The 22,715-nt window shown below is 40.9% G+C and overlaps 1 protein-coding gene across 1 annotated transcript in view; it reads left to right on the top strand.

Moving 5' to 3' along the window:
- Window positions 1–22,715, top strand: part of LOC137518281 (sodium channel protein type 5 subunit alpha-like) — a 455,983-nt gene that overhangs the window by 374,727 nt on the left and 58,541 nt on the right. The window contains exon 21 of the mRNA XM_068235926.1: window positions 18,047–18,322. Within this exon, the coding sequence (XP_068092027.1) occupies window positions 18,047–18,322 (276 nt within the window). The remainder of the gene's footprint in view (window positions 1–18,046; window positions 18,323–22,715) is intronic.

Genomic DNA, 22,715 nt, shown 5'->3' with positions numbered 1-22,715 from the left:
GAGGATGCATTGACAAAAGGCTGGAAGAAGAAAGCATAGCCTACTGGTGATCATGCTGATAAATAAGCCTTGCTCGGAGCACATGCTTAAAAGCCTATTAATGCACTTGGCTGTGTGCCTGATTCTTCCACTGCAGTAAACAACAATTAGCAATATTTGTAATTAGTATTGTTAGAGGGAAGTTTATTTTCTCTAATTTCCTTTTGGTTTGAACATTTTTTTTGTTCGGCTTAATTTGAATAATTGCACACACACTAGGATGAATAGGTCTTACGTAACAAACAAATGTGCTATGTTCCTATGTGTATATTGCCAACTAAATCATTCTATTGAAACTGAGGCAACCCCGGCAATTCTGATACTATGAGATAACAATCCAAGATTTTGTTGTGACATTAATAAAGGCGAGGTGGAGACAAGCCTAACACAGAGCTCTGATTGTCCACCCCTGCTGGCCATGATTGCCGATACCTGGGGTTTGGGTACATAGTAGATGAACCCTGGGCAACACTTACACACCCCCGCCACTGCATGCACCATTATCCAGGGTTTGGCTGCAAAATAGCCAGACACCGGGTGCCTAGATAAAATGCCACCACTAACTTTGCCGATAGCCAAAGCCCCACTACTGCCTTAGTCAATAACTGAAGTAGGGCTATAGACAACAATGGGTTGGCATGAGAGCCAGATTTTCCATGAGGCACTGTAGGCATGTGCTTTCAGGCGCCTGATAATGGAAAGGCAGCTCGCTCGCCTCCACAAGTGCCTCCCTGCTGCCTTACCTATGCTGAGTCCCGAGTGGACTATAAGTGAGAGGCTACTCACTCGGGTCTCAGCATTCCACTGACCAAGTCTGGAGTACCTCTAGCTATGTAATACTGAGGACAGTTCTGGATACCTAATACTAAGGGGCATCTGTAACAACCTATAATGGGCAAGGTAGCGACCTATAATGGGCAAGGTAGGTGGGTAAGGTAGGGCAGTGAGCACACTTACGTCGCAGTTTGGCAGTTGTTTGTAGGTTCATGGGGGGTAAAGTCTAGGGTGCCAGGACTTCTATGTCTATAAGCTCCTGTGATGTAAATCCGAGCCTGGTTGGCACATTTAAATCTGTATAGTGAGAGATGGCTGAAACATACAGAAAGGGGAAGAAAGTCTTATGGGATGAGGAGGAGAATTCTACTAAATGAGGACAGGCTGAAAGGTCTTGTTGCCTTGCGTAGTAGTAGGTTGTAATACAGGATGCCCTGAGAAGGAGGATGACATTGGAGGAGCAGAGGGAACATTTTGACTTATGTTATGACTGTTACTTTTTTATTCTCTTCATCCATCTCAACAACCCACACAAATGAGATCATTCGAGGGCACAAAAAAGCATTTCCTGTAAATCTCAACATATTATTGTATCTTACAAAATTATTACGAGTTATGGCCTTTCTTTTGTCTGATGTGTTAAGGGACGTCTGGATAACATTATTTGGGTAGCTTGAATGCTGCGTAGGTTAGTGTAGAGTATATTTGAATCATCTACCCTCCGATTATACAATAGCAACCCTTGCCGAATAGACATAACCAATTAATCATTCAGCACCTGGTGTTTATCTTGCAGACCATCTTCACACACTTACTAATCACTTCCCAATGCAAAACATTATTGGGCTTGTCAAAAGACATATGTTGTGCTGCTTCATAGAAGATATAAAGCGACCTTTAATTATAATTTAGAATGTCTGCTGAATTAATGAAGGAATTGTCAACATGACGGTATTAAGACTAAAGATGTCATTTAGATTTTCAGTAGGGTCACACACAAAAAAAATAAGCTTGGTGAATCATCTCTTACTACATAACAAGAGAAATGTAATATTATCACTGCTATGAGCCATGGGGCTTGATTCACTAAGACAAATAGCATGCCTTATCAGAGATAACACGCCTTATCAAAGTTAACACACCTTAATCAGAGTAGCATAGCGAGCGCTATGAACTTATGGCTGCTAATTGGCAATGATGAGAGCTCCACTGTCCTGCCCTGAGCCCCTGCGGGTTTGCTATGCTACTCTGACAAGGCATGTTAACTTTGATAAGGTGTGTTAACTCAAATAAGGCGTGTTATCTCTGATAAGGTGTGTTAACTTGGATAAGGCATGCTATTTGTCTTAGTGAATCAAGCCCATAGTGTGTTCTGATGAGCAGTACTTGTAGTCATTGCTTAAATTCTGATTAGGGTATATGCAAAAAAGTATATAAAGTATATATAAAGGTTAGATAAACTGTGTTTATTTAGTCTAGAGAAAAGACGCCTTAGAGGGGATCTAATTAACATGTATAAATACATCAGAGGGCAATATAAAAGCTTGGCGGATGAGCTTTTTGTCCCTAGGCCTTCTCAAAGGACTAGGGGACATGATCTGTGCATGGAGGAAAAACGTTTTAGCCATTTATTTAGGAAAGGGTTCTTTACAGTAAGAGTGATTAAGATGTGGAATGCATTGCCACAGGAAGTAGTTATGGCAAATTCTATATCTGCATTTAAAGGGGGCTTAGATGCCTTCCTTGCATTGAAAGGCATCCATGTCTATAATTACTAGGTACTGCCCAGGGATTTTATCTAATTGCCATCTGGAGTTGGGAAGGAATTTTTTCCCTTTTGGGGCTAATTGGACTATGCCTTGTAAGGGTTTGTCGCCTTCCTCTGGATCCACAGGGATATATGAGGGAGCAGGCTGGTGTTGTACTTTGTTCTCTGGTTGAACTCGATGGACGTATGTCTTTTTTCAACCCAAATAACTATGTAATGATATATATATATACATTTCAAAAGTTGAAAAGGAGCCTGAGGTGTGAGACCTAAGGAATCTGCCATATTTATTTCCATTTAAACAACACCAGTTGCCTGGCAGTCCTGCTGATCTGTCTGGTCTGCAGTGACGTATCCAGAGGGGTGCAGGTATGGCTCTTGCCATGGGTGCTATGCTTGTCTCTATGCTGCACCGTCATGACTGCCTCGGTGCCTCCCCCTCACTTAGACCTCAGATAAACGGTGACTGAAGAGAGAAAAAGGGTGCACAGTGACTGCAGACATGGAGCACTTCATATGCGAAAGTGACATCATTGGTCACTTCCCGTGAAGTGACGCCGTGCTGATACTGTGCCCATCTCTCTCTTCAGTTGCCGGTGATCTGAGGTAAGTAATGGAGAGCACACTGACACCAGTGCTATGCTCCAATGGAGGGAGGAAGGGGGACTACCTATACTAAGAGGAGCTTGTGGGGAAAGGGGGACACTGGGTACACCTCTCACTACTTACACTGGGGGGGAAGGGGCACAACTTATACTGGACACCTTTGGCTACCTATAATGGAGGGACACCTTTATCCTAATATTGGGGGCACCTCTGGCTACATAATGCTGGGGGGGGGGGGGTATATCTGGCTACCTATTAGTATTTGTGAGGTTGGGGGGTTCAATTTCAGTGTTTGCAATGGGCACCATATTGCCCAGATGCTCCCCTACTTGTCTGTAGGGTCTCAGTCACACACCTGAAGCAGGCATGCAGCTAATCTTGTCAGATTTGTCATAGACATCTCATCTTCAAGCTTGTTTAGGGTCTATAGCTTAAAGTGAACCCGAGGGGGGGTTCTCACAATGCAATCCACATACAGAGGCTGGCTCTGCCTATAGAGCCCATTCTCTGTTGCTATTTCAATCCCCCCTAACTTCCCCCTGTGCTCTGTAATCGGCCATAAATTACAGCCCGCATCCCTTCCCTCGCCACTGATTGAAGGGAAGGGATGTGGGCGGGGACCGGAGCTCTGCAGTAGGCGGGGGGAGCAGCGAGACTAACATACAGAAGTAAACACAGCCCGCACAGCGTGGCTCTGATTTATAGGTGATTACAGAGCGCAGGGGGAAGTTAGGGGGATTGAAATAGCAACAGAGGATGGGCTCTATAGGCAGACCCAGCCTCTGTATGTGAATTGCATTGTGAGAACCCCGCCTCGGGTTATCTTTAAAGTAAGAGAGGCAGGACAGCCAGGCAATGTGTATTATTTAAAACGAAACAAACATGTCAGCCTCCATATCCCTTTCACCTTGTGTTCCCTTTAAATTTCATCTGTAAACCGTTTCAACAGCCTAAATATGTCTGAATTTGCAAACCAATCTTTGTGATCTAGAAACCCTTTTTAGAATATAAACGCTTCAGTGCTCCATGAATATAACTGTAATTTAAATATTTTATGAAAACTGCAGCCATTGTGAGATTTCCCACTTCAGCTCTCCCAATAAATTCTGTGGAATTCACTGGCTGATTGATGCAGACCTTGCAGGGGGTGTGTCCAGAAGAGAGGGCTGTGTTATTTATACACCAATGTAATGTCACATAGCAGTCCCCATTCTGTTAGAAAACTTCTGTTCCAAGTTTAAGTAAACTTTTAATTGACAAATTCCTACTTCATAGAATACTATTCAACAGACTGCAATGGGATAATTTTTTTAGATTTATCTTGTGACAGCTATATTTTTTAATAGGTGTAAATTACAATTATGACTATGCTAACTGAAGAATGAAGGGGCTGCAATGTACTGCTGAAACATTTGTATCTGGCTGTGCAAACACTGTTGATTGCAGGATAGTGGTCAACATTTCAAAAGGTATTTCTTTGTGTGTGACCTGAATGAACCTGATTTTACATCACTCTAACATGGCTGCTGTTTAGACTTCAGACTTAGAAAGTCAGCCTGTAAGTTGAAAATAAAAAAAAGAACCCAGAAAAATTGTACTTACTATTACTAATACACATGCAGTTACTTATTTCATAGGTTTTTTTTACTTCATATTTATTCATTATTTATTTATTTATTATTTATATTACGCCAGTGAAATTGGAATCAGTAATTGTGACCTCCAGCATCATTGCCTGTTCAGCTCTTTTAGGCTGTGGTGGTCCTACCTCCAACATCTCCACCTTCTGCAACCTCTGGATGAGAGTTTTAGGTTGCTAGGCAACAAAAATACTGCTGGTTCCTAGGTGTTCCAGTTCAAAATCAGATATTGAGCACCTGGTTCTTTGTGCCCACTGACTACTAAGCGTAGGTTAAAGAAATGGGCAAGTAATGCACCCAGGTGGTGAACAGATGACCATCCCTTCCGGACACAGGAAAAGCCCATATAGTTTTAACAAATATCTGTAAAGGAACTGCTTTCCTGTTTTGCATAGAAAATTATTCCAAGTCCAGCACATTAAAATATCTGGCAAAAACAGGCTAAGCTTGCAGGACACTTAAAGTAGAAATGAAACTGTTTTTCATTTGGTCTGAAAACATTTATTGCACAATGAGCTAATTCATATGCCTTCATAATGGTTTGAAATGTTGGCTTCTTTCTGTCCCCAGAGGGATGTAGTTGGCAGTGAGACTTGAACATATCACCCTTAGAATGCAGGGACAGAAAGGACTAGCTGGGTTTATTGCTAATACTGTGCCACACAATAGTGATCAGTGTAATGCATGATTGAAATGGATGGCACAATACATAATCACATAGTTAAAAAAACTGTAACAAATCTGAACAATGAAAAACAGTGATTATGTTTAGTCAAAACAATCAGATCTTCCAGAGATATCGACTGTTGAAAGAGTAGGAGAATTGTAGGTAAGGTGAAAGAGGAACTTTAGCAAAAAGGGGAAAAAAATAAATCAATACATTGGAAAGTTAAAAGTTAAAAATTAGAAGCAAGATCAATACCTGATTATCATCCTTACTACTGGCAGACATCAAATTATACAGACAGCACCAACTGCCATTATCTAAAACCACACCCCCTAACAATGCGGTAGGCTAAAGGTTTTTTTTTTATATAGATATACATTTGCACAGAGGGAGATACTGGTTGCTTGGCAGTGGGAAACAGTCGTTATTTCCCACAATGCAACAAGGCTCACAGACAGGAAACTGTCAGGACCTAGGTGGACTGTGGGAGGGGTTTCACCAAAATATCAGCCATACAGACTGTCCTGATTATCTGTTTGAGAAAAGTTAAAGAGTACTCGAGCTGAAGCTCTGGTACACTACACCAGATACTTACCTAAATAGAGGGAAGCTCTAAGTGCCTGACGCTACTTCCTGTTTAAACAGGAAGTAGCGTGAGGCACTTAGAGATCGGACTTTCACGGTGGAGGGAGGTATATGTTCCTGCCTGCCGCCTGCTGCCACTGATTGATGCTGGAGGGGAGGGCTGAGGGGAGAGTCATAGGGAGGGGGAATGTCCCCCCTCCCCACCTATGTGTGGCCATGCTGTCCCCTCATGCTGCGACCTCTTCTGTCCCCCAAAACAGCCCTGAGCGGGCCAGGGGGGCCATCCAAATTTTTGCAGGGGGGCCCGGTGATTTCTAGTTACGCCCCTGATTTTGAATAACATCTAAGTGAAACATAAAGCTATTACAGTATATATAATGACAGCAGATGTGCATACCTGTCTCTAGAAGCTGGGCTTCTGTGTTCTCTGTTAACCTCCTTCAGTAAATAATACACATGGAAATAGCACAGGGAAAGACTCCACCTTTTCCCATTTAGCAGTGAGGACGTAGGCGTGCTCTTTGTTGGAGAAGAAGCTCCTCCTCTGCTGATATGAAGGAACTAGAGGACCAAAACTGAAGCCAGCCTGCCAGGTATTTAAATATGCTTATTGCAAAACAGGTACAGATGTGCAATGCAAAAAACTTTGTGCATTGCTAATGAATCCAAAGTTACTAGAAAATGCATAAAAATTGAGAGTCAGAATCAGGGCTTTAATTTCCAGATAGGCTGATTATTCTGTCTGTATAATCCTTAGTCACTCTCTAGCCAATTCAAGCTGTAGTAGTAGTAGTAGTAGTAGTAAGGCCTTGTTCACAGAATGCGTGTTGCATGGCACAATATTCAACCTTCTAGTGCAGGTAAATGCACTGCCCACATAATAACTCAATAGGCATGCTCACATCTCTGAGTTCCAGTGGAGTACATTATTTGAATGTGTTATATACAGTGAACGTAGAAATGTGCACATCCTGTTGTAATTGGTCCGTGTCTATTGTGCATAGTAGGAACAACGCCTATAAATAGTATGTCACTGCTAAGAAAATGCTTTAAATTGATGTCTGGTTTTGATATTATGCTTGGTAGTCATATTGGGGATTTACAAAGCTTACATATTTTTCACCTTAACTGTATGGAGAACTAATGCAGGAGAAAAACAGATAAGGAGAGATAAATCATGAGTTAAAGCGGAACAGAAAACTGTGTAAAAAATAAGAGTTCCACTTACCTTGGTCTTCTGCCAGCCCCCTGCAGCCGACCTGTGCCCATGCAGTCCTGGACCAATCCTCCGTTCCCCCGCTGCGGCTCACTTTTTTCCCCATAATGGAGGTTGACTTCTAAGTCGACTTCCACTGCGCCCTGGCCATACGTACACGTTCTTGTAGCCAGGAGCGCCCTGCGCAGGCGCAGTACGAGAAAATCTCTACTGCGCCTGTGCAATACGCGTCCAGCAACAGGAGCGTGAGTGAGGAGCAGTGCACTCGAACTGTGCGAAGTGAAAGTGAAGCGCGGCGTGGGACCAGAGCATCGGTGAGTGGCTGCAGGGAACAGGTAGACTGCAGGGGGCTGGCAGAAGGCCCAGGTAAGTGAAACTCTTATTTTTTTAAACATGTTTTCAGTTCCGCTTTAAGTCAAATAAGGAGAGGTACACAATGAGTTAAGCCAGTTAAGTACAGTTAAGCCAGTTAAGGAGAGATAAATCACAAACTACGTTAAATAAGGGAAGATAAATCATGAGTTAAGTTAGGTAAGGTGAGATAAATCATGAGTTATGTTAGATAAGGAGAGATAAATCTTGTGTTAAGTTAGATAAGGAGAGATAAATCATGAGTTAAGTTAGATAAGGGGAGATAAATCATGAGTTAAGTTAGATAAGGGGAGATATATCATGAGTTAAGTTAGATAAGGAGAGATACATCATGAGTTAAGTTAGATAAGGGGAGATATATCATGAGTTAAGTTAGATAAGGAGAGATAAATCATGAGTTAAGTTAGATAAGGAGAGATAAGTCATGAGTTAAGTTAGATAAGGAGAGACAAATCATGAGTTATGTTAGATAAGGAGAGATAAATCATGAGTTATGTTAGATAAGGGGAGATATATCATAAGTTAAGTTAGATAAGGGGAGACAAATCATGAGTTATGTTAGATAAGCAGAGATAAATCATGAGTTAAATTAGATAAGGGGAGATATATCATGAGTGAAGTTAGATAAGCAGAGATAAATCAGGAGTTCATTTAGATAAGGAGAGATATATCAGTAGTTATGTTAGATAAGGAGAGATAAATCATGAGTTAAGTTAGATAAGGAGAGATAAATCATGAGTTAAGTCATTTGTGGAGAGATACATTGTGAGTTATAAGTAAGGTGAGAATATCAACAGAAATGCTTTGTGAATCAGTCTCATTATATGTAAACTATGCAAATGAAACAGTGTACAGTTTTGTGTCATTAGACATCCTTTCTTTATATGCATGACATCACTAGAAGCTGTAAATTAACATGCATGCTCAGTGTAACTTTGTCATCCTCCTCTCTGTTTTGTCTTTTTTCGTGTCTGTCTGATGTGCTTATCAGTCACTGCACTTAAAAGAGCTTTAGCTGCAAAAACTGCATTGTAGCTGCTATTTCAGATAATAAGGTTACTGGCTTTTTTTTTTTTTTTTTTACGAAAACCCGTTGGGATCTGGCAAATGTAGCTCTGTTTTCAAGGAGGTCATGGGCAATCACATCCATGGGACTTGACAAAATGAGCAAGATGTTCCTGTACTTTAACAAACACGGTTCCTACATTTCTCCAGGCTAAGGAACACTGGAAAGCATAAGCAATCCTGCAAACCTGTTTTGGATTTTTTTTTAAATCGAGTGGGTTAAGTAACATCGGTTTGTAACTCTCTCCTGGGTTATATCAGTCTAGGGCGAGAGTTAATGAAAGGTTAGTGAATTAGCAGCTGTGTGATTGCAGTCACATGTATGGATTTGCATTAAGGACTTTTTTCCTAATAAATCAAAGGCAGAATTTGATTGTGTTTTCCAGTACATGGGAAAAGTAATGCCCCCCCCCCCACACGACCCCCGCATTTGCAGGTGGGCCTGCTCCTCCTCCCTCTCCCCACCCACATGCAGGCACAGCGGATCGCTGTGTAAATATATTTACCTGCTCTCATCACATCGCGTCTCCTCCTTCTCCCAGCAGCCACTTGCTCTATGCTGCCCCCTCTGGCACCGGATTATATGACATGCATTGGGAGCCGAGCATGGAGCAGAGCAGCACTGCCAGGATTCAGAAGGAGAAGAGGAGAGCTTGGAAGGGTGGGGGGGACACGGTGCTGCATATTGCCCCATGTTGCTTTACCATAATCATGGAATATTTATAACCAATGAAAAGAGCTTTGCCCAGCTTCTTACTCCCTACTGGCTGTTCTCCGAGTTGCTATGAAGTTCCCCCTCTTCTTCTTGTATGTCTGTTAGATTATGGCAGCAGGGCTGGCATGGAATGAGCTACTAGCTGTGTTTTTATTAATTTCTCTGCACAACTTTTTGGTTTTTCCTAAGCAGAGCTGTCAATAATGTTTGATATGAATTCACATAACTCCAGCCAAACGTTTAATTTAGTTATGAGTTTTGAGTGGTGTTGGGTTGGAATTTGATGTTTTATTGCTACTTACAGCCCTGTTAAATAGATCATCTTTTTGTGGCCAGTGACCTTGCTGGGAAGGGAAGTAAGACCACACTCCATAGGGAGTCAGGGACACAGACAGCAATAGAAGCTTCTGAGCTGTTTCCACACTGCCGGAAGACATTTTCTGTTTTTATTGTACTATGCCTCAAGGTTATTACTCTAGCTCACGCTACTCACAGTTATAAAACAATGTTACTTGGATCTCTGTTTACATTGAACACATATCAGAGCAGAGCAACATGACTGAGTTTTTTTGTATACCTACACCTTAAAGTGGGATTACACTCAAAATTGTTTTTTTTTTTTGCTCTAATGCATTAAACACAGTAAAAATAATGAATATGAAACACTATAAATGTACGTACACACGTCTTTTTCCAAACGACTTGTCGTTCAAATTGGTCGTTTGAACAACAGTTGGACATGTGTACGTACGATCGTTAGTGTGGCCACTAACTTTCAAATTTCTAGCAAAAAATCGTTTGAGCGATCAGATAATTCTGATCAGATTGGTTGTAAATAATCTCCGTTGATAGGCACAATCGATTACAAACGATTATAAATCCGATTGGATTTTCGTCAAATCAAAATTTGGATTTTCATGTTTGTTGTGATAGGTAGGAAGCAAAGTTTGGCTCGTTGATGGTGTAGTGAATGATTTTTCCTCCAATCAGAATTATCTGATCACTCGAATTATTTTTCACTAGAAATTGGATCATTAGTGGCTACATTTAGACTGATAGCAGCAGTTTTGACTGATCCGCTTGGCGGATCCGTTGGACCAACTGACGTTCAAGGTCCGTACAAGTGTATAAACGACTGGGAGTCATTTGTACAAGTAATGGCCATTCAAACATAAAGGGCCTAATTCACAAAGCGGTGCTAACAGTTAGCACGCTGGTGAAAAGCTCAGTTTAGGCATGATAAGTTTAGGTGTGATAAGTTTAGGTGTGATAAGTTTAGGCATGTTAAGTTTAGGTGTGATAAGTTTAGGCATGATAAGTTTAAGCACCAACTGGGTTAGCACCGCAGTACACAGCTGATCAAAAGTTTTGCGCTAGCGAAGTCTGGTGCACTTTGCATAGAGTTTAATGGCGCTGTTTTGCGTGCAGGACTTTGCGTGCGATCTAAACTTATCTAATCTTAGCATGCCTAAACTTATCATGCCTAAACTTATCATGCCTAAACTTATCACGCCTAAACTGGCTTTTCACCAGTGTGGTGCAAAGGTTTTCACGCCTAAAGTCTTTTAGGCGTGATAACTGAGTTATCACCACTTTGTGAATCAGGCCCATAGTCTTTTGATCAGTCGTTTGATCTGGTCCATTGTTCTATCCAGTCCATTGACCAGTCAAACGACATGTAAATTAGCTGACATTAGCATATCAGCCCTTTTTTTGGCTCTTTGTTTTCATGACGTTTGAACGTGTGTATGCACCTTAAGACAGCACTGATATACTTTGAATGCATATTTGCACATTACTGATATCATTGCGGACTACAAGACAAATTATAAGATTGACTTCTAATTATTGAATTAGTGAGCGTATAAAGGAGAGAAAGTTATCTGCTCCCCCCTTAGATACAGCAGGAACTTTTCTACCTTGTTTACTATTTTTGTGGAAATCCAATTTGTACCGCAACTTTGTAATTTTAGGCCAATCACAGAACTCAGAAGCATTCGACCAATCAGAGAATGCAGAATTTTTCAGCAGAAATCAGATTACCGTGGTCATTTTTGACCAATCACTAGACTGATACTGCCGAGTATTTTCGAGTACTGTGATTGGCCTAAAATTTCTGTGGTATTCCTATTACCCCAGTAAAAGTCTTCATTCTCTGATTGGTCCAATACTTCGGAGTTAGCTCAGAAGAATTTGGCCAATCAGAGAATGCAAAAAAATAACAACGAAAGAGACTCCTCAGAATTTGGAAATCTGCAGAATCGGCATTGGCAGTAAACCGAATTCACGCAGAATCTGAAATTGGCATTTCCGACCATCCCTATTGTTTACACAGTTTATTACACTTCCAAAACGCATACGAGGGAAATCGGCACCGGGAGACTTGGGCGCAGGATACAGCTGATATATGGCTTATCCTGCTGCTGCACAAGTCCCGGCGGAGTTAATTACTATTCCCCCTCCAGTTCCACGTAGATAGTGGGGAATTATGTAATTCGTCTTCCAGCTATTGCTGGTGGCCAAATTAGTGTGTTAAAAATAACCTCAGATCCGTCTTCTGACGGAGCTCACTGTGCGCCACTATAGCCGTAACGCCTATTATGGTCTATGGTGGCGCCAGCTGCACCCAAATGTCCTGCGCTGGATTCCTTGTGTTCGTCCAAAACAATCTGATAATGCCGGCCAGTAAGCTTATGTATTAGGAGCTAAATGAGGTAAAAAGCTTGACTTTTCATCCTTCGAGTACCTTGAAAAACAGATGGTTTTAGCTGTTAATTTTATTCTGTGTTTAATGCTTTAGACCATAGATGACATGTGAGTATAATACAACTTTAAAGTACACCTTGAATTTGAGAGGAATGGAGGCTGCCATTTTGGTTTCCTTCTCAAAAATTCTATCTGATTCTCTGGCTAGAATACTTTCTTAATCACTCAGCTGGAGCAAGTGTATGGATCCAGTTATCTGACTTGTTTCAGGGTGATGTCTCAGAAGGTATTAGATGTAGGAAATAAGTGTTCTAGACAGAAAAATTGCATTTTTTAGGAGGTGATGAAAATGGCAGCTTCCATAGCTTTCTGATGTAAGGTGTTCTTTAATACCGCTGTGACCTCATTTATGGCTGCTGTCCTCATACCCAGCCCACACATGAATTAAATTGCATTTTTATGCCAATTGGCTGGCAGTCCTGCTGATCTCTTCGGCTACAGTAGTGTCTAAATCACACACCTGAAACAAGCATGCCGGTAATATGACCACTCTTTAATCACAGCAACTGGGTCTGGGGCTCTAAATCTTGAAGGCACAGGATAAGGACTAGCACAGATTAAAAGGAAAAAAGGCCACCTTACACCCCCACCCATAACAGGGTCCACTTGAAGAGTATCTCAATATGACATAGCACAAATCTAAAGTATTGCTCTGATTTTGCTCTCAGCAAATGCTGAGTTGGTGCAATTGTATGCTACTTCTTGTGAACATTTATGCAGCTTGAAAATATGAGGCACCCACGTTGGCATTTGATTGGTGTGTTTTCAGTCTGCTCAAATTTGCATAAAATTACCATAAACTTTGCATCCACATGAAATTCTTTGCACCTCATTGACTATCCCTGTTCTACAAAACTTTGGGCGTAAAGGGTCATTTTTTTGGGAGAATTTATGTGAGAATTGCCAGGATAGCCTGAGAAGATAGTTTAGGTTTGGGGTACGGGGTCTCTGGATGCTTTAAACCAACAACATGAAGGAGAAATACAATATGTATGTATGTAGATACATATTGTGTACATGTATGTGCCTATCTGATGTGTCTCTTGTTTTATGTATTGAACTAGCACTATGACAGTTGCTTTGGTCTTGCTACCATTACCTTACGTTTGACATGCTTATAATGTAATGACATGATAGGTATTACAGCATAGCCTTCGGCTGGAGCCCCCTATACTCGCAAACTGTCATTCCTGAACTGTCTGTGTTTATTGCAAATGTTTTTCGGCAGCATCCACTCATAGACGTAACCTTGATTTGTCCGAATAAACATGGAAATGATGTGCAACGGTTGACTTGAACTTTTGCCGTGCTTGTATTTTCATTTACTTCTAATAACCTATTGAAATTATTAAACTGGTTCTTCTCAGACTTTAAGGCAGGCCTCGCTTCAACGATTGGCTTTGAAAGTTAACAAAGAGTTGGACATTTAAACATCACCCTGAAAAAAACAGTACTGCAAATTTGCAATTGGGAAATTGATTGTACTTCTAGGAATGAATCCTACATTCGAAAGGGGTATAACAAATGATTGTTTCCTATTGACTGCTGTGATACCTGCTATGGGACAAGCATGAACTTGTGAGGTCTGGCAAATAAGTTTGAGGACAACTGGCTTAAATTGTGCATTTGTTTATAAGCATTTAGTGGACATTTATTGGTCATGAATTAGCTAGCAAGCTTTGTTTCAGAAAACGTTTCTCTTGAATTATATCACCTTGCTTATTTTCACCTCAACTAAGGAGCTCTTATGTATAGGACACAGATAGATGGCCTAGTTCAAAAAGCAGCAGTAAAATTGGCAAGCATAGGCAGCATACAGCAATTTTACTGGTACTAATGGCAGGGGTCAGTGTGCATTACCCTATTAGCGCAACTTGGTTTACTGTGTACCATGCATTGCCATAGCACTGCACGTGTAACCCCGGTAAAGGGCATTGTGCTAATACAGTAACATGCCCTGCTCACCTGACCTTGGTACCAGTAAAATTGCTGTGTGCTGCATGCGTGCAGCAATTTTAGCTCTGTTTCGTGCATCAGGCCCAAGTAGTAATAGTTTATGAGTTAAAAGGAAGCTTAAAGGAACACTATTAAACCAAGTGTTCTAAAATAACAATGTACAAATAGTGTCTAAGTAGCCGTGTAAACATTTTCCCACTTTTCATGTTAAATATCAAAGGCAAAAGCTGTAATTCATTGTGTGTAGATTATAGCTACGTTTGGAATGTCTCATTTGCATAGGTGACTCTCTGCAGTCTGCCCTGCTAAGAACTGTGTATTATTGAAGCAGAGTTATATTAAAAGCCTATCAGGTGTCATGTTTCACACACACAATTACAAATGTTTATGTTGCACATAAGATACATTTCTTCTGCTCTCTGCAGAGAGCTCAGTCAGAGACACAGGCAGAGCTTTCTCTCTCTCACACACACACACACAGAGTTAACAGATGCACTATGAGGCAATTCCCCCTCCCCTCATGGCTTAGTCTGCCATCAGAATTGCCCTCAGAAAAGCGTGAAAGGAATTAGATAACAGTAAACAAAGAGATAGGATTTCAAATGTATACACCAGTACTTAACAGCACTTCCCAAACATTTCCTATCTCAATAAAAAAAAATGTAAATCGATAGTGTTCCTTTAAGTAACGTGACATGATGAGATAAACATGTGTATGTACAGTGGCAAGTATACAGATTCCCACACTGTGTTCCTTTTCTTCTTTCTCTGCCTGAAAGAGTTTATATTCATCTATGCAACTGACAGTCTCCAGTCGGAACCCTGTCAGACTACAGTGTCCCTCACTGATAAGGTATTTAAGCCATAAAACACTTTTCTGGCAGAGAACTAGGCTTCTGAAAGCAGGGGATAGATAAAAAGGTCAATAGTTCATATATTATAGTTCTCTGAGACAAGGGACAGACTGTGTCATTGAGCTGAGAAAAACAATAAATCTACATTTTTAGGTTTTTAAACATAACATAAATTACGAGTTAATTTAGGTAAGCAAAAATAAATATTTGATTAAGTTAGATAAAAAGAGATAACTCATGAATAAAGACAGGTAAAGTTGTTGGGTCAATAAAAGCAGGTAAAATTGGGATGTGCAGATTGCCCATGTACATTTTACTGCTCTTTACGCAGTTCACATAACATGTGCATTACACTTTACAATGTAACTGAGATGACCTGCAATAAAAAATTCATACATACCTGGGTCTTCCTCCAGTCCCCTACGGCCTGAACGCTCCCTCACCACTATTCTCCGCCTTCTGGATCCTGGCCATTCGGGGCCAGTCTGCACATGTGCAGTGCAGCTGCATGCACTCCCCCGCCAAGCTCCCAGCCACAGTAGCACAATGGGGGGTGCGCAAGCAGCCGGTCTGTGCTTGCACAGTAAGCCCCGACTGGCTAAACTGACAGAGTCCTTACTGAGGATCCGGAAGGCGAAGGGCGGCAGCGAAGGACGGATCAGGCTGAAGGGGGCTGGAGGAAGCACCAGGTATGTATGAATTTTTTATTGCAGGTCATCTCAAGTTTCATTTATAGAAAGCAAAGCACACATTGCCTGCATACTGCCCTATGTCCACAACACATGGTACATGGGTTGCGGAAACACCAATAAAATTGCTGTGTGCTTTCTACTCAATCTTACTGTCATTTAGTGAATCAACCTCAAGGAGATATAAATTGTAAGTTAATTAGTAAGGTGAGATAGTTTAAGAGATACGCTTTGAGAATCAACCCATCATTCTTTAGTGAATCATTATAATAAATCTCACCAAATGAATCATGTTTGCTGATTCCATGACCAATACATCCCCTAATCATTATAAATATTGGAAATGCATAGTATTAGAGGAGGACATAGATGTTCAAAATCTATTTTACAATGAATGCTATTCTAATATATACTTTTTCCTTTTATCTTAAACATGATTTTCTATAGTTCAGCATTATAGTGTGTTTTCACACATTGGTTGGACCATGTTGAGCTTTGTGGGACAAAAAATCCAATCCCTTATACTTTATCCAGTATTTAGCTATACAGCCGTGAGATATATTTGTGAACATTTGTGTTCTTACACTGGTGTGACTACGAATTTTCTGCTTAAATGACTTGTTTTTCTGCCCTTGTTAAGAACATGAAATCTGTGCTTTGTTGCAGTATGCATTATGTACAGTCATTGTAATGTGTTACAGAATTATGCTTAATCTGATCACTTCTCTCCAGATATTAATTGAATGTTCCAATTTCCCCGTAATAAGAAATGCATACTTTTCCCTGTCTGCAGATTTCTATGTTTTCTATATATAGAAAAAAAGTTATATTACTTCTTTATGTATTGACTCTATCAAATCAGTTTAGACATATTTGCTTGTGTAGCTTGATTTTATGGATGAGATTTGATTACATAGACCAAATAGCAACAGTGCTTATAGAACATAGATTAAGTAAATCAAGAGCACTCAAAGATAATAATTAAAGTGTAACATCCCTTTTATGACAGATGTAGGACATGTGCGAAAACATAAGGCAATAATAGACATCAACTGAAAATGTTATTTGTTACATGGGTTTGTTGCTCATGTAGCTTTTTGGGGGCGTTAACTCAAAATCTAGGCACAATGTTAAACTTTAAAGAGAATCTGTACTCTAAAATTCTTACAATAAAAAGCCTACCATTCTATTCATTATGTTCTCCTGGGCCCCTCTTTGCTGTTTCTGCCACTCCCTGCTGCAATCCTGGCTTGTAATTGCCAGTTTTAGGCAGTGTTTACAAATAAAAAACATGGCTGCTAACCACCATGTGATAGGCTGAGAGAAGCTCCGTCTGTGACTCATACAGAGCCTGGAGGGGGCGTGGAGAGGGTGTGTATAACTTCTACCTATCACAGCAGAGCAGCACATTCCTGCCTGAGCCGACAAAGCCGGCAAAGGAAAGAAGATTAGATTATATAACAGAGATAATACAGCCACTGTGCAACTAGGAAAGGCTGCAGTAAGACAGACCACATTAGAAAAGGTATAGGAACTTATAGGATAGAAGAAATGGCTGAAAATTTTGTTGCAGAGTCTCTTTAAGGCCGTTTTCCACTAAGCCAACGGGCGTCTTAAAAAACGCATGCCGGCATTTGTAGTGATGCGAGTACGTATCTGAATCTCTTAGCTGTACCATACATCCTGCAGCGTCCCATCCGGAATCACACAACAGTGCAAATTGGATAGCAAGCCATAGAAAAGACAGCATTTCGCCGCCTGACTGGCGATTTGTGGCGATTTGTGCTGCATTTGACCCTAGTAAAAACAGGCCCTTAAAGAGCTATTAGACACAGTGATTAGGCCATTAAAATTTGCTTATATCTACCTGTCTGCCGTGCAAAGGAGATCCTAAGGTCATCTGGTTGGTTGGAAAAACATGCTACAAAGCATTAAGCAGACTGCTTGCCCAATCCAATAGATCTCCCAGGCATGACAAACTGGAGATCAAAGGAAAGTTTGTGGTATTTCTTTATTGTGAACTGGTAAAGGGGTTCTCTGAATCCCTTACCAGTTCACTAAAGGCTCCATCCAATCATCCAATCAATCATAATGACTTCTCTGGATTTGGCAACCATTGAAAGTTGTCTGTTATCACTGACATTGTATACGTTTGAAATAATAACGTATGATCATATTTGTTATTTTAATTGTTCTGCGCACTGTAAAATCAAGCTAAACGGCATGTTTTCTGTGTCATGATCACTGCTAGTTTACACGCTGCATTACTGTAAAGATATGCTGAATTTGTTTCTCTTTTGTTGCTATACACTAATTTGACTTTGTTCCTTTAAGGTCGTAGTGAATGCCTTAATTGGGGCAATCCCATCCATCATGAATGTCCTCTTGGTTTGCCTCATATTCTGGCTCATTTTCAGCATAATGGGAGTCAATTTATTTGCTGGAAAGTTTGGGAAATGTATTTATGCTGAAAACAAGACTGAAGTGGATATTTCTATAGCGGACAACATGACAATGTGCAAAGCACTGAATATAACAGAAGCCTACTGGACAAAAGTGAAAGTCAACTTTGACAATGTTGGTGCCGGATACCTGGCCCTGCTTCAAGTGGTGAGTGGTAGCTTTTTAAGAAGACATACAGTGAGGCTTCGATGCTGTGTCAGCGAGAGAATTTAGCTGGAGGGAGACCGAGGCCAATATGCAATTGTCCATTTCTCCTGAGTTTTCTCCTAGGTGATAATTTTTCATCTTCTGTTTGCAATACATTTTCAGCACTTTGCAATTGAAAACGTTGCTTGCTGGTGGTTAAAAAAGCGTTTTATAGACAAGTTTGAAAATATCACCTAGAGAAAACTCAGGAGTAAAATGTAATTGCATATGGGCCCTAGTGGCAGTAGAAGCAGTTTTACAAACTATAGAAAGATATCAGCATCAGAGTATAAGTATGTTATTATGTTATTGTATGTTATTGTGTTGTATTATATGAATGATTGTGGGCATTGCCCTTTACAGGGAAGCTTAAACAGGAACTTTAACCAAGGATTGAACTTCATTCCAATCAATAGCTGATACCCCCTTTCCCATGAGAAATCTACCTTTTCTCATATAGACCACCAGGGGAGTCTGCCTGGCTGATATTGTGGTGAAACCCCTTCCACAGTGTGATGTCATTACTATGGTCCTGACAGTTAATTGTCTGTGAACCTCGTTGCATTGTGGGAAATAACAGCTTTTTTACAACTTCCAAGCAAGCAATATCTCCCTCTGTGTATAGAACTCTCAGGAAACGAACATTCTGTACAGATCACCCGGTAGAACTAAAGATATGATACATTTCAGAATGTAAATCAGGGAGAAGAAAAATTTTACAATGGGCAGACACTCACTAAATAATCTATTAATATGAATATTGTAAACAATAAGCAATTGTATTCATTATGTTATTTTCACTACAGTTCCTCTTGAAGTCAGTATGCTAATAAGGGAAAGCATGCCTACTGTAGACAGTTGTGGTTCTCCCTACTAGGTCGATAAGTGGCCACTAACAATACAATTTTTTCCCATTAGTGGTCACAAATAATAATTTCCAATGATGAATCGTTAATAAATGATCCTTTAGCAAATTGTATAGCGTGTGGCCATCTTCAGGCTATACCCATTCACTCCTACGCATGGCAATTTTACTTGTATTCTTGTCAGAAAGGTAGGGCACATTACGCAATTAGCGCTTCCCGAATTACTGAAAGGGGTTCTTCCGCGAATGAGGAAAAAAATAGAAAGTGGTTTATGCATAAACTATTAAACATCCTTCTAAAATAGTGTAAAAAGTTTTTTTAAAAAATAAATGGTTTCATCAATACAACATGTAATGTAATCAGTAAAGGATGAGGGCTGGGAGGCGAATCCATTTGTTAGGGGTGTTTTTTTTTTACTTTCTTTTAAAGGACTTACGAGGCCAAATTCGTTAAAAAAGTGAAGTACCTGCAAGATGTTTAAATGCACGGAGGACGCCATCCACGCCCTTCGTGCAGTTCCGCCGGGTCCCCTTCCTGAAAGCGCCCCCGTGCCGCTGGCGACCCCAAAGGCCGGGTCGGGCTCTCATGCCACTCCGAAGATGGCCGCCGGAGCTGGCCGCGGCTGCGCAGTCCGCATTACAGTCCTAACCGCTAAGCTCAGCTGAGCTGCTGAATATATGTTTACTTTGTTGCTAGGCAACCAGAGAGTGCAGAGACTCGTTTGTGAAAAAAAGAGTCATAAGCTGCTGGGAGAATGAATCAGTCCCATCTGCACCATATGATTCTTTGTCAGATTCGATTCAATTTGATTTGATTTATTGATTTGATTTTGAATCGAATCAAATCAATGAATCAAATTGAATCGAATCTGACAAAGAATCATATGGTGTAGATGGGACTGATTCATTCTCCCAGCAGCTTACAACTCTTTTTCACAAAGGAGTCTCTGCACTCTCTGGTTGCCTAGAAACAAAGTAAACATATATTCAGCAGCTCAGCTGAGCTCAGCGATTAGGGCTGTAACGGCGATTCCTGCTAGAAGTGGGTTCTACCACTGAAAACTACTTAGGCAGGGGTTATGGTTTTTAAAAGAAAGTAAAAAAAAAAAACATCCCAACAAATGGATTAGCCTCCCAGCCGTCATCCGTCACTGATTACATTACATGTTGTATTGATGAAACCATTCATTTTTAAAAAAAAACTTTTTACACTATTTTAGAAGGATGTTTAATAGTTTATGCATAAACCACTTTTTATTTTTTTCCTCATTCGCGGAAGAACCCCTTTAAGAAATGTAATACAACACCAAGGTATGCGCTCCTGGAGCCACTAATATATGTTGGTATGTGCTCCTGGAACCACTAATATATGTTATCTATTGTTTGCAATGTGTGTGGTGCGCACTTTTAACCAATCGGTGACAAGAATGTACAGTCTGTAATAAAGAAATTCAAAGCAGCGCACAGGGCCTAATTGACCCAGTTACCACCAATGACCCAGGTGAAGATTGTCCAATGTAGTCTCTTCAACTCTGCAACGCCTTCTATGTCAGCGGTGTCACTGTCCCAAATGGGCAACACAATATATGCAGAAAGAAAAAGAGAGGAACATCCACTAGTTTAACTCTGTTTAGGTAGATTGGAATACCACCAACCTCCTTGTGCTGTCCAAAACAATCACCCAGCACCCTATGTGAGCCGGACACCCCCACACTCACCCTATTGTCCTCCTGCAATATCCAGAGGTAAGAATGACAGCTTTGTAGGTGTTTATACATCCAGGCACAATCTTTGCCAAACTTCCGTCACTAGAAGAAACTAAAAGTAGGCTCCATACAGTAAAACCATTACATTTAATTATGAAGTAAGTTAAAATTTCACACTCACAAAGGTAGGATCAGAAACAGCGTGTACAACAAATCATAGAGGTCCCCGGCTGACCGCGAGTGAGTGTTTTGAAAAGCACGAAGAGGGTGGTGGTATTCCAATCTACCTAAACAGTTACACTATTGGATGTTCCTCTCTTTTTCTTTTTGCATATGTTGTGTTGGCCATTTGGGACAGTGACACTGCTGACATAGAGGGCGTTGGAGAGTTGAAGAGACTACATTGGACAATCTTCACCTGGGTCATTGGTGGTAACTACTAACTCGGTCAATTATGCCCTGTGTGCTGCCTTGAATTTCTTTATTACTTAGGAAATGTGCACGATACCAGGGCACCTCACTAGCCTACCAGCTACGCGCGTTACCATATTGTCAGGAAAACTGGTAAAATTTCCGTGAAATCCCTGTCCATGGCGACTTTTCCATTCTTTCATTAAAGGGAAGGTTCAGGGACACTAAAAAAAGATACAAATCGAAATCCACTTACCTGGTGCTTCCTCCAGCCCGTGGAGGCAGGAGGTGCCCTCTGCGCTGCTCTGCAGGCTCCCGGTGGTCTCCGGTGGCCGACCCGACCTGGCCAGGCCGGCGGCCAGGTCGGGCTTCTTCTGCGCTCCATTATGCGTGTCACGTGTCACGGCGGCCAGGTCGGACGTCCTCCAGGCTGTACTGCGCAGACTCAGTAGTTCTGAGCCTGCGCAGGCTCAGTAGTTCTGAGCCTGCACAGTACAGCCCGGAGGACGCCCAATGACGTCAGCGCGCCGGCGTGACACGCATAATGGAGCGCAGAAGAAGCCCGACCTGGCCGCCGGCCTGGCCAAGTCGGGTCGGCCACCGGAGACCACCGGGAGCCTGCAGAGCAGCGCAGAGGGCACCTCCTGCCTGCCATGGGCTGGAGGAAGCCCCAGGTAAGTGGATTTCGATTTTTTTTATTTTTTTTGTGTCCCTGAACCTTCCCTTTAATACATCCCTATAGAAGCCGAACACTAATACAAACAGAAAAAATAAAACATTATTTTCCACCTGGGTAAAATATTCCATCCTAGACACACAGACAATGTTTTCCTCCACAATCAGCAGGACTCAGAAAATGCGCAGAATGTGGTCTTTCATTTCTCTGTCTTGTAGCTGTTTTTCAATTCAATCATAACTTTTATACCCTGAAAAAAAATGTCCTGATTGAGCACAGTACAAATAAAAGTGTTCTTTGGATGTTAAATTAATGTAATTCCACCGACAGCTCCCAACAGAACTGAAAGGAAATTAAACTTTGTGACTTGTTTAATCATTATTTGAGTTACGGAACGGTGAAAAAAAAAGAATGATTTGTTTAAAAAACACATTTAAAATATAGTTAAAGAATAAAATATGACTTTACTTATGAGGGAGAGATCGTGGCTTAAACACAAGTGGGATGTATTATAGAAGGTGCGTCAGATTCAATAAAAAATGCCATGTATGTAAAGAAAATGGAGTAGGCTGTATCCTTTCCTGCTATCTAAATATAAATAATGTAGTTAAAGGACCACTATCTCGAAAAATTGTAAAATTGTAAAATACATATATATAAGAAGTACACTTTTCCCAAAGTAAAATGCACTATAAA

This window comes from Hyperolius riggenbachi, chromosome 5 (assembly GCF_040937935.1).
Source record: "Hyperolius riggenbachi isolate aHypRig1 chromosome 5, aHypRig1.pri, whole genome shotgun sequence".
Classification (NCBI taxonomy): domain Eukaryota; kingdom Metazoa; phylum Chordata; class Amphibia; order Anura; family Hyperoliidae; genus Hyperolius; species Hyperolius riggenbachi.
The sequence above is the reverse complement of the archived record's forward strand: the minus strand, read 5'-3'. Positions and strand labels throughout refer to the sequence as shown.